The 12946-nt window shown below is 38.0% G+C and overlaps 2 protein-coding genes across 2 annotated transcripts in view; one reads left to right on the top strand and one right to left on the bottom strand.

Moving 5' to 3' along the window:
• The window catches only part of LOC139709811 (cilia- and flagella-associated protein 337-like), a 121056-nt gene that overhangs the window by 12381 nt on the left and 95729 nt on the right, over window positions 1-12946 (top strand). The window contains exons 7-11 of the mRNA XM_071621773.1: window positions 156-244; window positions 957-1049; window positions 1962-2054; window positions 2691-2878; window positions 3942-4197. Of these exons, the coding sequence (XP_071477874.1) occupies window positions 156-244; window positions 957-1049; window positions 1962-2054; window positions 2691-2878; window positions 3942-4197 (719 nt within the window). The remainder of the gene's footprint in view (window positions 1-155; window positions 245-956; window positions 1050-1961; window positions 2055-2690; window positions 2879-3941; window positions 4198-12946) is intronic.
• LOC139709806 (uncharacterized) lies at window positions 5950-12762 on the bottom strand. The gene has a single exon (XM_071621767.1). It carries the CDS (start codon window positions 9753-9755, stop codon window positions 6960-6962), a length of 2796 nt encoding a protein of 931 aa, XP_071477868.1. The 5' UTR covers window positions 9756-12762; the 3' UTR covers window positions 5950-6959.

Below are 12946 nucleotides of genomic sequence, written 5' to 3'. Positions count from 1 at the left end.
ATATAACACTGACATATAAATATCTACAGTTGTTTTTGTTTGTTTTGTTTTGTTTGTTGTCGTTGTTGGTTTTTTTTAACAGTAGCTGCAGTTACGAATGTCAGTAAACCATTTCATCTGTCTTTGATTTTTCTTGGAATCATCATGTATTTTAGGTTGATCAAAACACAACAAGGCAGAAACCAAAGTGGGTGACAGATTTTGTGATGATGACTCAATTCAACAAAATCATTTTAGGCACCGGGTGAGTAAAACTGCTTCTTTTGAGTATCATTTGTTCTGCTCTCTTGACTCTCGTAATATGTGTTTTATTCAGTTGGATGAGTAGAAACCAATTATTCAGCATGTTTTTAGGAACATTTTCTTTTTTTTTTCATCCCTTGATTCGCATGTAAGGAAAGGCAACGCAACATTTGCTCCTGTGACAATTGCTCCGGTCTTTTTTCTTTAAGGACTTAGGGTTATGATTAGGGTTGTAATGGGGTTTAAGGTTTACTTTAATATGAGGACTAGGATTAGGGTTAAGGTTATGTTTTTGGGTAGAATTTATGATTGGCTTAGCATGCAGATATTTCATAGGAGCAATTGTTCCAAATGCCATGGAACCGTAAGGAAATTATCAAATCACTTAGAAAGTGTCATTAAAAGGTACATTGTCTTTTTGACCAAGCTTTTATTTAATGAGCACTTTTATTTTCAGACAAATTTGAAATATTTAAAAGGTGCAGTCTTTCAAGCTCTACCTGAAGGCATATTCATTCAGTCTTGCTTTTGCAAAGATTCAAACTCTTGTCAATGCCTCTGGTATGATTTTATAAGAACTGTGTTTATGGGTATATAGTTTATCACTGTGCCTCCAGCATTACATAAGTTTGTGCATCACATAATTTTTTCCATTGTTCCTTTCATCATAACCAAAAGCTGTTTGTGTTGTGCATAATTCTCTTGCCGTGCAGAGACCGGGAAATTCAATTCTATGAATTATCAACATTCGAGCCCTACTGCCAAGTGACTGGTCTGGAGACTACACCCCTGAAACTGACTTACTGGTGAGGTTTTGTACAAATTACTTTGCCTGATATTGCAGATTTGCTAAATATGTTCGATTTTGTAGGAGACAAAAATGTAAAAAAAAAGTCTTCCTGTTTCAGGACTCAGTTTTGTCTGTTCAAATACATGTATCACAATAGTATCACCCTGACAGCTCTTTGGGACCTCTCTGATTATGACATCTAAATGTTGGCATTTCATCAGTTTCATTCAATGTTTTGTCAGATATTTTTTAAAAACTTTTTAAAGCTACTGATATCCTTGCATCTGATTGGTCAAGAGCAAATTTGTCAATGATTCACATGTTTGATTTCTTTTGATCTGATTTGGTCAATTGCGTCTTAAAGTACTTGTAGTAAGAAAGTTATTTTGAAGATGTGATGAAAAGCATAATGAATCTGATAATCAGTTTTTATACTTGAATGATCTCACCAGCTGCTTGTCTTTTGAAATCTTCGTTTTATGTTCTTTAGCTCAAATGTTATTTGCAGTTATTTCAGTACTCATCAAATGGCAAGTTGCTTTATCTTAGAGTGCTGCAAAGGATAAAATGATTTAAGTGACTCGTTCTCTGCTTCCATTTAGTGTCTTAGAATATTTTCACCCAATTTAAGGGACATAGACCATGTGAGTGACTCCTTTTCCCAGGAAATTCAGTTTTGCAACAAATTATTTTCTCATTCTTGTATAATGGTCATTTTGTCACACTGGTATTTTTGCATGTTTTGTTAATATTTAATGTTACAATAGACTACTCTGTCACATCATTCTGACCATTATAGAATGAAGGAGCAATTGTATAGAGTGTGAGTTTTTAGGTATGTCTTATTCATGGTATAAAGTAAATCATTTAATTGTGCCAACTATGAATATGTTTTTCCCCTATACACTGTGTTGCATTCATTTGGCAGTGCTACTGGTTTTGATGAGTGCTTTCTGATGTATGGTGATAGTGATGGCTGTATCAACATCATCATCATCAATGGAGTTGGAGAAACACTAAGGTATGGCTGTATATGGTGACATTGTCGCAGGCAGGGGGGGGGGGAGGTAGATGAAGGTTTATGAAGTTATATGTTCAAAGAATTAGATGCAGAGATAGGGAGTGCCACAAGATTACATTTTTATTCATGTACAGGAGCTGCGGTTGGCAGGGATTTCCTGTTTCTATTAGAAGTGCATTTGTTCAATGTATTGTAAGATGCTCATATTATGTAAGGTACAATGAATATGTTTCTGCAAAGTATGTTGTACTGCAAACCAGAAATACAGACAGGGGAACTACACATACACATGCAGGAGTGGACATGCACACGCACACACGTGCAAACACTTCAAGGGGTACTACACATACACACGAAGGAGTGGACATGTACACGACGTGCACATCAGACTGATGGAGGCATTTCTTTTCTATCAGACAGGAGAGCACCATCTTTACAATGCAAAGAACATGATTTTTATGAGAATGGCATTCTTCTTGCCTTCTTGCATGCATTCCAATTGCATTAATTGATTTTTATTTTTCAGAATGAAATTATCACAGAATGGCTCATAATTTTTGAATGCTAAAGTGGTCAATTGATATATAGCAGGGCCATGCAATTCATGTTGTGCTTCCTCTATCTCTTGCGTATCAGAACCTGGAAGAAAATGCCCAAGACTGATGGCATCGCCAGTGTCACCCTGGAGAAGGTCGCCCACTCGCCCCTGACACAGTTTGTGCGCTGGAAGGTCCACGAAGACTGGGTCGGTGACCTCAAGTACTATGATGACATCCGCTCTATCATCTCGTGCTCCAACCATGAGAGCACTGCGCTGGTCATTGGTAAGTGTTACTGACAAACCTCTGTTTGTGTTTGTGTGTGTGTGTGTGTGTGTGTGTGTGTGTATGCTTGCTGATGCAAAGTGTATTTTGACATGATAATGAGTCTGAAGGTGGATCATGATCAACATTGGACATTCGTTGTGTAATTGCAGTTAAGTGGTTATTAGTATGTTGGTCATGAACTCCAACCTCATTACATGATACTCTTCCCTCTGCTGTTATCTACCGGTATTCAGTTATCATGGATATACCATCTGTTGTAATTTGACTGTTTTTACTGTATTTTCCCCATCACCATTCCCAAATATAATTCTGATGTTGTATCTGTTAGAGTGGCTGTACTCACTTATGCTAGTACACACATGAGCATGTATACAAACACTCACACTGATTCAGCATGCATACAGGAGCAAACACAGTCTTGCTTATATGGCTTTACATGAAAGGATTATGGTATTGCTGAGATTTTTGGTAGGATATATGCATGTAAATTGTTTGATCAGAAGGATTTTTATCTTTGCTTTCCTTTATTACTTTGTGGGTCTTTGGACCTGTGCCAGACTGAATAAATTCAAACCACATCCATTAGATGAACTCATGTGAAATATATCTCTGAAGCACCATAATTGAGAAAAGAATCTCCGAACACTTGTCACTCTCACAAAACATATGAATTACAAGAAACATTCAGAGAGCAAGCTGTGTAGGTAAGAGATTTGTTTACTATATATTTGCATGCTTGATAGTCACTAGTATTTGCTTATTGAACAATCACCTCATAGTAGGCACATAAAATGAAATTCTCTTAGCTACATTCAGTGTGCAATACTTTGATTTAGCAAGCATATGTCATAGGAAGATACATCAGACAGTTATCATTACATAACTGATATACAAATAATTTTTGCAAATTTTACATGTATGCGAAGCATGGAGAAGAAAAACCTATCCAAAAACGACAACATACAAACAAACAAACAAACAAACAAACATATGTATGTGCATTGTCGCATGTCAATGCTGGTTATAGTTCATAACATAGTGTTCCTCCCTCATGTGCAAGGTTGTACCATTGGAAGCACCCACGTGGAGTCTCAGCTGTGTGGAAAGGAACATGCACCTCGCCCCACCACGGCCGACCGGCGTGCCAAGCTCAGCCAAATGCACTACAGCCACGCCCGGAAACGGCTCGAAAACGACGAGACTGTCTTCAAGATCCACAAGGGTGTCAAGACGTTTGACTTCTGCAAGGAGAAGAATCTCATAGCCACAGGAGGGATGGACAGAATATTGCGACTGTACAACCCCTACGTTCCGAGGTATAGTATAAATACAGTATACAGTATAAATTTATAGAACATATATATAATCATTCCTTTGCCTCATGCTTTCCATTAGTGGACTAATAAAAAGGTGTCTAACTGGTCTTATTTAGTCCTCCAATGGCTGCAGACCATGCTAAGGCACTGAATTTACAATATGGTACTTCTAATCAATTAAAGTAAAAGAGAGAAGGTATTGTCTGTATGACTGCCACTTCTAACTACTCCCTATATTATGTACATACATGTCAATCCATCCCAATAAAACAAATTTCCCTGCTTGTAGGATGTTTTTCTGGTCAACCCAAAATTGGTTGTGAAAGATTCATACCATCAAGTGAACCAATTATTATGGCAAGAAGAAGAGAGAAGCATAATATAGATTCTACATCAAAAGAGTTTATAGAATGGGTAGCGAGAATCCTGCGATCTGATTGGTCGAGAGCTATGTGTTCATTTTTACTGGCCGCACGCTGAGTCACAGTGGTAAACATGTTATTGCGCACTTAGCAAGAGTACGCGTACTTGTAACAAAGGTTCGCGCACTAAAGCAAGCGTTCGCGCACTCAGCTTGGCCATGCATCCAGTAAAAACTTATGCATGGCTGGCCATGCATCCAGTAAAAACGGTAAGTACGGGTATGCATGCCCTTTACGGAATGCCAAAAGGAAATGCATCCAGTAATTTTGTCATCGGGTAACACGATAGAAAACTGGGTTTTTGACAAGAAAATTACCCATTCTATAAATCAAATGACGCACATGTCTTTTCGTGCGTCAGTCGGAATATAGTGTGCATGCGGTAACTATGGAATTTAGCCTAAACCCACTCGGCTTCGCCTCGTGGGTTAAGCATTCCATAGTTACCTTATGCACACAATTCCGACTGACGCACTCAGACCTGTGCGTCATTTGTATAATGATACAAGGAATCTAATGTATAGAAGACTGTGTGTTTTCTATTAAAATATCTTGTATCTTATCAAATTAATAATTCTGCAATCAGTGGCTTATTTGGGCAATCTAAAGGACGCCTTTTACATGCCAGTCATAAGGATACTTGGTAAACCTACATGTATCTCGGCAATAACTTAGATTTAGGATTATATCGTAAGACTGTCATTTGATCAAAATCTGTGAAATCAAATTTTAGAGCTATGCATAGGACAAGTGACATGAAACAGTATGGAGATCAACGTTGTACTATGCACATCAAAACAAACTTCAGATCTTGACAAAATCTAGCCGGTTGGTCTGTCATCTACCAGTGGTATGAAGGAACTCCGAACAGCCGATAATCAATCTTACCAAACAGTCATTATGTGGAATAACTCTAGTTAAAAAAAAAAAATAGCAGGCATACTTAGAGGCAGATGATACACAAAACAAAGTATGACCTTCTGTAACAGACTTTCTGCCACATACATGAAGAGGGCGCTATTGACATTTTAGTTGCTCTCCATGTGAAAATGAAAATTGTGCCAGAGCCACTAAAGGGAAAGAAGCTTGATGTTCAAAGATCAGAGACAAGAGTTTATTAAAGTGTTTTGTTGATGGATCTCACACAGTGAAGAAAAGGAAGTAACTGCTGTCAATTTATAACTGATAAGTAGGAAGTAAAGTAACTGGTTGTCAGCAGACCTTCATTCTGTAAAGACACAGTAGTGTTGGGCCAGTAGCATACATATATTTTGTACCTCAATTCACACTATAGGTGTGTCATTGTTTCTTATTTTGATTTTTCCCCAAGGGTAGTAAAAAATAATTCGAATTTCTATGGAATTGAAAAATGGCATAAAGCTTGTACATTCTTCAATGGAGCGAGTGATTATTCAGTTAGTACCTCCTGCAATGATTCGCTGAGAATTGACAATGCCCCAAAGTTAGGTTGTTTTTTTTTGCCACAGTACATGCAGTCTAACAGAACATATATCCCCTTTCCACAGTCAATATAGCATGTGCCATCAAACAATGCAAACAATCAATTGAACATGAGATGTGAATAGAGTATGCAATGGACTGTATTATCATGCATTATAAGGTCACTCGACTGGGTCAGCAAAAGCCAACATCAAGTGAGCTAAGCATTTGGTTGATACATCTTTTTACAAGTTTAACAAAAAACAAGCGCACTTTTACATTGGAAAAGGTAAATTAGACAAAATTACTGTATTTATAAGCTGTAATTTTTGCATACAGATATTTTTGCGAATGGGGAGGTCACGGACATTTTCGCGAGTTGTTGTTTTTGTGAATGGACACAGAGGCTATCAGAAGTGCACTGTTAACTAGTGCATGGTGATATTTTCATATGTTGTTATTATATTCGCAGTCTAACAGTGACACACAAAATTCGCAAAAATAACAACTTATACAGTACACACAAATTGCCCTGCATCGACGGAAATAAGCACTGAATTGATCAGTATTTTACTAGTAACCATGACAAAAGAAATCCTGGGCATGCATAATCAGGCAGGATATGAAAATATGACCTGCTGATCTCGATACAGGCATCTTATCCACTAGACCACCAAGCTTCTCCCGATAGCCAGGGCTGGTTCTAATCCTTGTATTTTGCAGCAGGTACTGCGTAATTATTCAAATTCATGAAATTCTTCCTTCGAGTTCTTTTCATTGCAACTGATTAACAAATTGCCCTTGGCATACATACTCGGGCATTATTTCTTTTGTCATGCCTTTTTATGTCATATCAACACCAGAGTTGCATGCAAATGTCAGTTAAAGGAAGTATATTTCCTATGCTGGAATAGCATTATTTATTACCCTGTTTGATCTGAAGTTCTTCTCAAGCTTTGCCCAGAACAAGTCCTGTCCATATTCGACTTCTTCCCATTTCAAGTATGGTCTGTTAGCACTCAGGAAGAGCCGCACAAGATAAGGAAGTTGGTCATCTTCGACATCCTCCTTGAAGATCAGGACAACTTTGTCCAATTTGGTTTCGTTAATGTGTTCTAAGGCCATGCGCAGCTTGGTCATAAACCATGGCTCCTCCACCGACTGGTTGCTGATCACAAGAACAGTCTTGAAGCTGTTTTCCAGGGCATTGTGGATGGCGTCTACTAAGTACATAGCAATGTGGAGATAGTCATCACCCCAGAGAATGCTTTCAAACTGGGGAAATCTTTCTTCCATTGCTGGTCTCATGACATTATTTACCCAGTCTTCATCCCCATCAGAGAACATGACATTAAGCTGGTGCCTATAGTCCTGTATTTGTTGATTGTCCTCCACTTCCTCATAGCCCAAGATGGCTAGCTTCAAGAGATAGAGCCGGTAGCGAAACCACCAGCGCTTATAGTATACAACTATAGCCACATATCCCACTATAATAAGGACCAAGGAAACTGAAACTATGAGTGTCACATTTAAGCTACAGAATTCTTCAGGATCAAAGAGTAGAAAAGGATGATTGACTAAAGTTTCAAAAGAGGATCTTGAGCAAATTGTCTTATTTGATTGCATAAGGACAACAGTGCTGAGCTCAACCCAGTTTCTGAACCACGCTAAATTGCATGTGCATAAGAGTGGGTTGTGTGATAAATCTAGATGTATAGGTGTAGGAAATATTGTGCCAGGAAATATAGTGCTTAGCTGATTCTCAGATAGAAATAATTTGAAGAGATGAGGTGTGTCATTGAAAAATGTGATTGGCAAAAACCTAACTGAACTCTTTTCAAAGAAAAGAGTTCTGAGACTGTGGAGACCATACAGGGCATGTACAGATGGCTCTTGAATTTGATTTCCCCTGAGATACAATGTTGTCAAGGAAGTCAGATTGTTAAATAGTCCTGGTTTCAGCATATTAATCTTAGATTCAGAGAGGTCCAATGATTTCAGATTCTTCAATGAACTGAAGGTGCCTGGTTCCATATTGTTCAAGGAATTTCCTTTGAGGTAAAGCCCCTTAAGCATAACCTGACCAGCAAACAATGAGTGACTTGTTTTTGTATCAAACAAACTTTTGCAATCTAAATTGTTGGAACGCAAACTAAGTTCTCGCAATGATACAGCTCCAATAAACTGATGTGTGGAATTCATCGTAAGTTTTGAATATGACAAATCCAGTACTTGTAGATTAGTCATATCACGAAAAACTTCACAAAGGGAGGAGGCCTTTTCTGATGTCAGATACAGCTCTTGGAGAAGTGGTGTGTGTGCAAATGCATAAGGAGAATATCCCCAAATCTCATTGTGAGACACATTTAGAACTTTGAGATGTGGAAGTCCCCTTAATATGTTGATAGGAAGTTTACCTAAACTGTTGAAAGAGAGGTCTAGAGTTTGCAGAGTTTTAATGGTCCAGGGTCTGTTATTGCAGGAGTAGAGAACATTATTGGAGAGATTTAGGTGTTGTATCATAGATAGCTGTACGAAGGAGCGAGGGTGCAATGTGGAAATCTCATTTTGGGAAATCTTCAAATGGAGGAGGTTTTTGTTGCAGTGAAATGCACCCAATGGCAGAGAGAAAATGTGATTTTCAGATATGTCCAGAATCTGCAATGAATGAAGTCCACAAAAGGATGTGTTTGCAATATTTGTGATCCTGTTCTGCGGTAAATGAAGGCTCACTGTATGATAGAAACCCCAAAATGCGTAGTGGGGGATATCACCAATTCTATTACTTCTCATTTCAATATTCAGTACATGAGGGAAATCAACTCTGTCACGTGCAGACTTGTTCAGTGGAATTATTTCCTGGATCAAAGAGCCATATAGTGACAGTTTCTTAATCTTTAAGTTACCCATGAATGCCATCACTTCAAATTTGTTAATATGATTTGCAGCAAGCATAACTAAATTGACATTTGTGAGGTCAGAAAATACCCCTGGTGTCACTTCAGTAATTTTGTTGTGACTGAGGTCTAAAGTGTGCATGGAATTGTTCTGTAGGGGAAAAAAAGCATGCTGAGGAATGGATGTAATATTATTCCATGACAAGTCTATTTTCGTCATTTTCTTCCAATGTGGGACTGACTGAAAATCAAATGATTGAAGAGAGTTATTCCTCAGGCTTAATGTCTCTAACTTTGACAAGTCGTTAATTGCAGTTATAGGCACAGACTCAAATAAATTATTCCCTACATCTACGAGAGTGAGATTCTTATTTGAATTTAGTACTCCTGGCTGGATTTGAGTCAATTCATTTCCTGAAAGAGATAATATTTTGAGATGAATGAGAGGTGTGAAAGCAGCATTTTCAATATAAAAGATTGCATTCTTCTTCAAATTTAAGTTGATTAAATTCCACAGGTTTGTAAAGGAGTTGTTTTGAAGTTGTGATATCAGGTTGTTTGATAAATCTAACATGAAGGTCTTGTTTGGGAGGTCTTGGGGAACTGACTTCAGATGGCATTGACGGCAGTAGGCCTTGATGCCTCGGCTGTTCTCTTTGAAGTAGCAGCAGTTGTGTTGGAGAGGCATCATCTGGTCTAGTGTCAAGACAGCTGACACTGACAGTAGGCTCACCACCCACAGCACTGGTAGAATGCAGCACGTAGCATACAATATGGAATGCATCGTGAAGGTAGTCATGGCGTCCTCAAAATGGTGTTACATCCACTACCTGTGAAAATGTCGCTGCAGTGATTATCAAGCTCACTCACTCAGGAAGCTAATAACACGATACAATCTAGAATATTATCAGATTTATGTGAGTGCGCCAGGGAACTATGTATCCCATGTAGCTACTTCCAGTTGAATTAAGACTACAAATTTCAACTGTCAATAAGAGTTTAGTACCAAGTAGAAGAGCAGCGTGTTTCCACCTTTTGCAGTTGTTGGAACAACTCTACCTTAGTCAGGAAGGATTACATCAGAGCAGTGAAACAGCTAGGGTATTTATATAAGATGCTCAGGTTGATGGCTGTGACTTATCAAAATTGCTTTCTAGTGCTTCTGACACTCACAGTTTCAAGTTGTTCACAGTATTGCTCATCCATTCCAACAACAACAACATGCAAGGCTTAAATTGTCCATAAGGTGTCTCAAAGTCCAGAAAGAATAACTGGATATTCATAGAAAATCAGCTACAGTTGGTCAGATATTGCATCAAAGTGCATTGATAATTTACTCCTATGACACTGTAATGGCAAAGAGGTGGCTTTACTTCAAAGGTCAGTTTGACTTGCAACCGAGATTGAGGCTTGAAGTTGAGGTCCTGCTAGTCTTAGGTGGGATGAGCAGTGTTATCCGTCTAAAAATGCTGTCCTTTGGACAAGATATAAATTTGAAGTCTGATGCACTTGTGAGAAAGTCTTGACTCATCCACATAAAAGGGTCTTACCACACTTCTCTTTGCAAGGAGCAGGAAGGGTGCACATTTAAAGCAGTCGCTCCCACTCATGAGCGATCCATCCATGAGCCCTCTGTAGTTCACCCCATCCCAGGTGGTTAGCAGTGCCATATAGGAATGAATGCATGGAACCGTGATTGTCTTAAGGTCTCAAGCTGTGACATCTACCAGATCATAGAATGCTAAACTCTGCTGTAAAGGAACAGTGCTAGAGGCTTATAGGTCGGGCATCAAGAAGTTGCAGTGACCTTGCACAGGAATTCACAGTGGCCATGTTGTTGCAATCAAGGTCCATGACTGATGGTCAGCTGATGCACTGCATGTCTCAGGTATAGCAACTAATTGACAAAGGCATAGCTTCTCTTTTGGCATGAAAGCCATTAGTATGAATTGAATGTAAGTGTAATTCATCATGCGCTCTTATACGCGAATTGTGTTGGAAATCTGACAATGCATTTTTTTCAATGCTACTTTGGAAAAGCAATCAATCAAAAGTGTGTCCAATTAATCATGCATACAAATTGAAATCAATGCAGTCTCATTTGTAATAAATCATCAGTACAAGTTTCAGTTTGGTTGAAGCAGGGCTTAAAACTAGCTTCTTTGTATCCAATGTAGATTTACTTAGTAGTTGCTGTATTGGTGGACCCTTCAGAAGGAAAGATTGTGCGATTTGTTACATATAATTTCAAGAAGGGATGTGAAGATCACCTGACATTATCGAGTGGGGATTCTGAACTTTAGAACCAAATTTGGAATTGATGAGCATTGCAGTGCTGGATTTCATATTGTGAAGTTTCTCAAGTCTGAACAGTTAAGAAGGAGTGATCGGGTGACTAGAGAATACGACAGCACTTCAATGCAGGACCAAATTGTGTGGTATCATTGGATGCAATCAAATTTGTCCCATGGCAAATACATTTTTGTCATATATCACATCAAGTAACTATTTTCATTCATACCTTGTAGGCTGGTCTTAAACCAATGTGCTTAATGTATTTCACTCAAGGGTTCAGAGAGGGAACACACAAAACAACCATATGTTAGCTTTTGCACTATTCCCTATTTTCAGTATGTCAATGCCCCACAAAATGAACATTTTTGGTATTATCAAGTAGAACCCAATAAAATATATATTCATTCTTAAGATTATGGTATCTAAACAAATCTTGATATCTATTCAGAAATCGAATGCATTGGAACAGCTCAATACTGACAATTATGAATATACATTGTATGTAAAGATTAACAAAATTGACATTCTAACAATATGTATCCATACAAATTTGGAAAACCTTCACACAGTTGTATGTAGCAGATGTGATTAATAGTGTGCTCATAAACTGCTCTTGTACACAACACAAAAATAGACAATGACATAAACAACTAGCTGAACAAACAACAAACCAAGCTGTTGTTTTACACAGTTTATACTTCACACAATATCATCAGTTAAGCATATCTTGCATTCAAATAGGGCATTTCTCTGTGTTGAACAATGTGGGCACACTCAGTCCAAAATGGTAACTTGTTAATACACTTATTTAATGAGTACCCTGTCAACTAACAGTGGGGAAACAAACAAAACAACCTGCTATCAATTCTTAAAACCCCCTCCCCCCCCAAAAAAAACACAAACAAACAAACAAACAAACAAACAAACAAACAACAACAACAAAAGCCATCATGTGGGATACCTTTGGTTAAAAAAAAAAAAAATGAAAGGCTGTATACATAGAGGCGGATGACACACACACTGTATGCGTACCCCTCCCTCCCCCACTTTAAGAGACTTTAAAATCCTGCCACATATGTGGAGAGGGCACTATCTACATTTTGGTTCCTCTTCATGCAAAAACGAAAGTAGTGTCAATGCCACTGAGGGAAAGTAGCCTACTGTTCAAACATCTGAATAATGAGATCATTAAATTTGCTAGTGAATTCTTACACAGTAAAGAGAAGGAATTATGTGCTATCAATCTATGACTTATGAGGAAGTAAAGTAAATAGCTGTCAGCAGATATTTATACTGTAAAAGAGATGAGTGTTGATCCAGTAGCATACCCGGATATTTTGCACATCTGTTCTCACACTTGGTCTGCTAAGTTTCTTAGGGTAGTGAGAAATATTAAGAATCATAAGGAAATGAAAAATGCAGTAAAACCTGCAGATTCTTCAGTTGGAGACAGTGATTATCTAAAAAGAAAAATGTAATGTTCAAATGTGTCTTCCAAACAGTAATTACAAACAAATGGGCTGGTTATTAAAAAAAATAGAGAAAAAGAAGAAAAAAAAAAGACAGTTTATAATATACTCATGTGTGTACAAGTACAAACAGGAAAGTACCTTTCAATATCAATATAGGATCTAATTGTACATGACACATCCTACCTATTTAGAAACTAGAAAAGCATTCGGAGAGTGCAGACCT

This window comes from Diadema antillarum, unplaced genomic scaffold (assembly GCF_040938485.1).
Source record: "Diadema antillarum isolate AM-2024a unplaced genomic scaffold, OU_Dant_1.0 seq00001471_RagTag, whole genome shotgun sequence".
NCBI classification, from domain to species: Eukaryota; Metazoa; Echinodermata; class Echinoidea; order Diadematoida; family Diadematidae; genus Diadema; species Diadema antillarum.
Note: the sequence above shows the minus strand (reverse complement) of the source record. Positions and strands in the feature narration are given on the sequence as shown.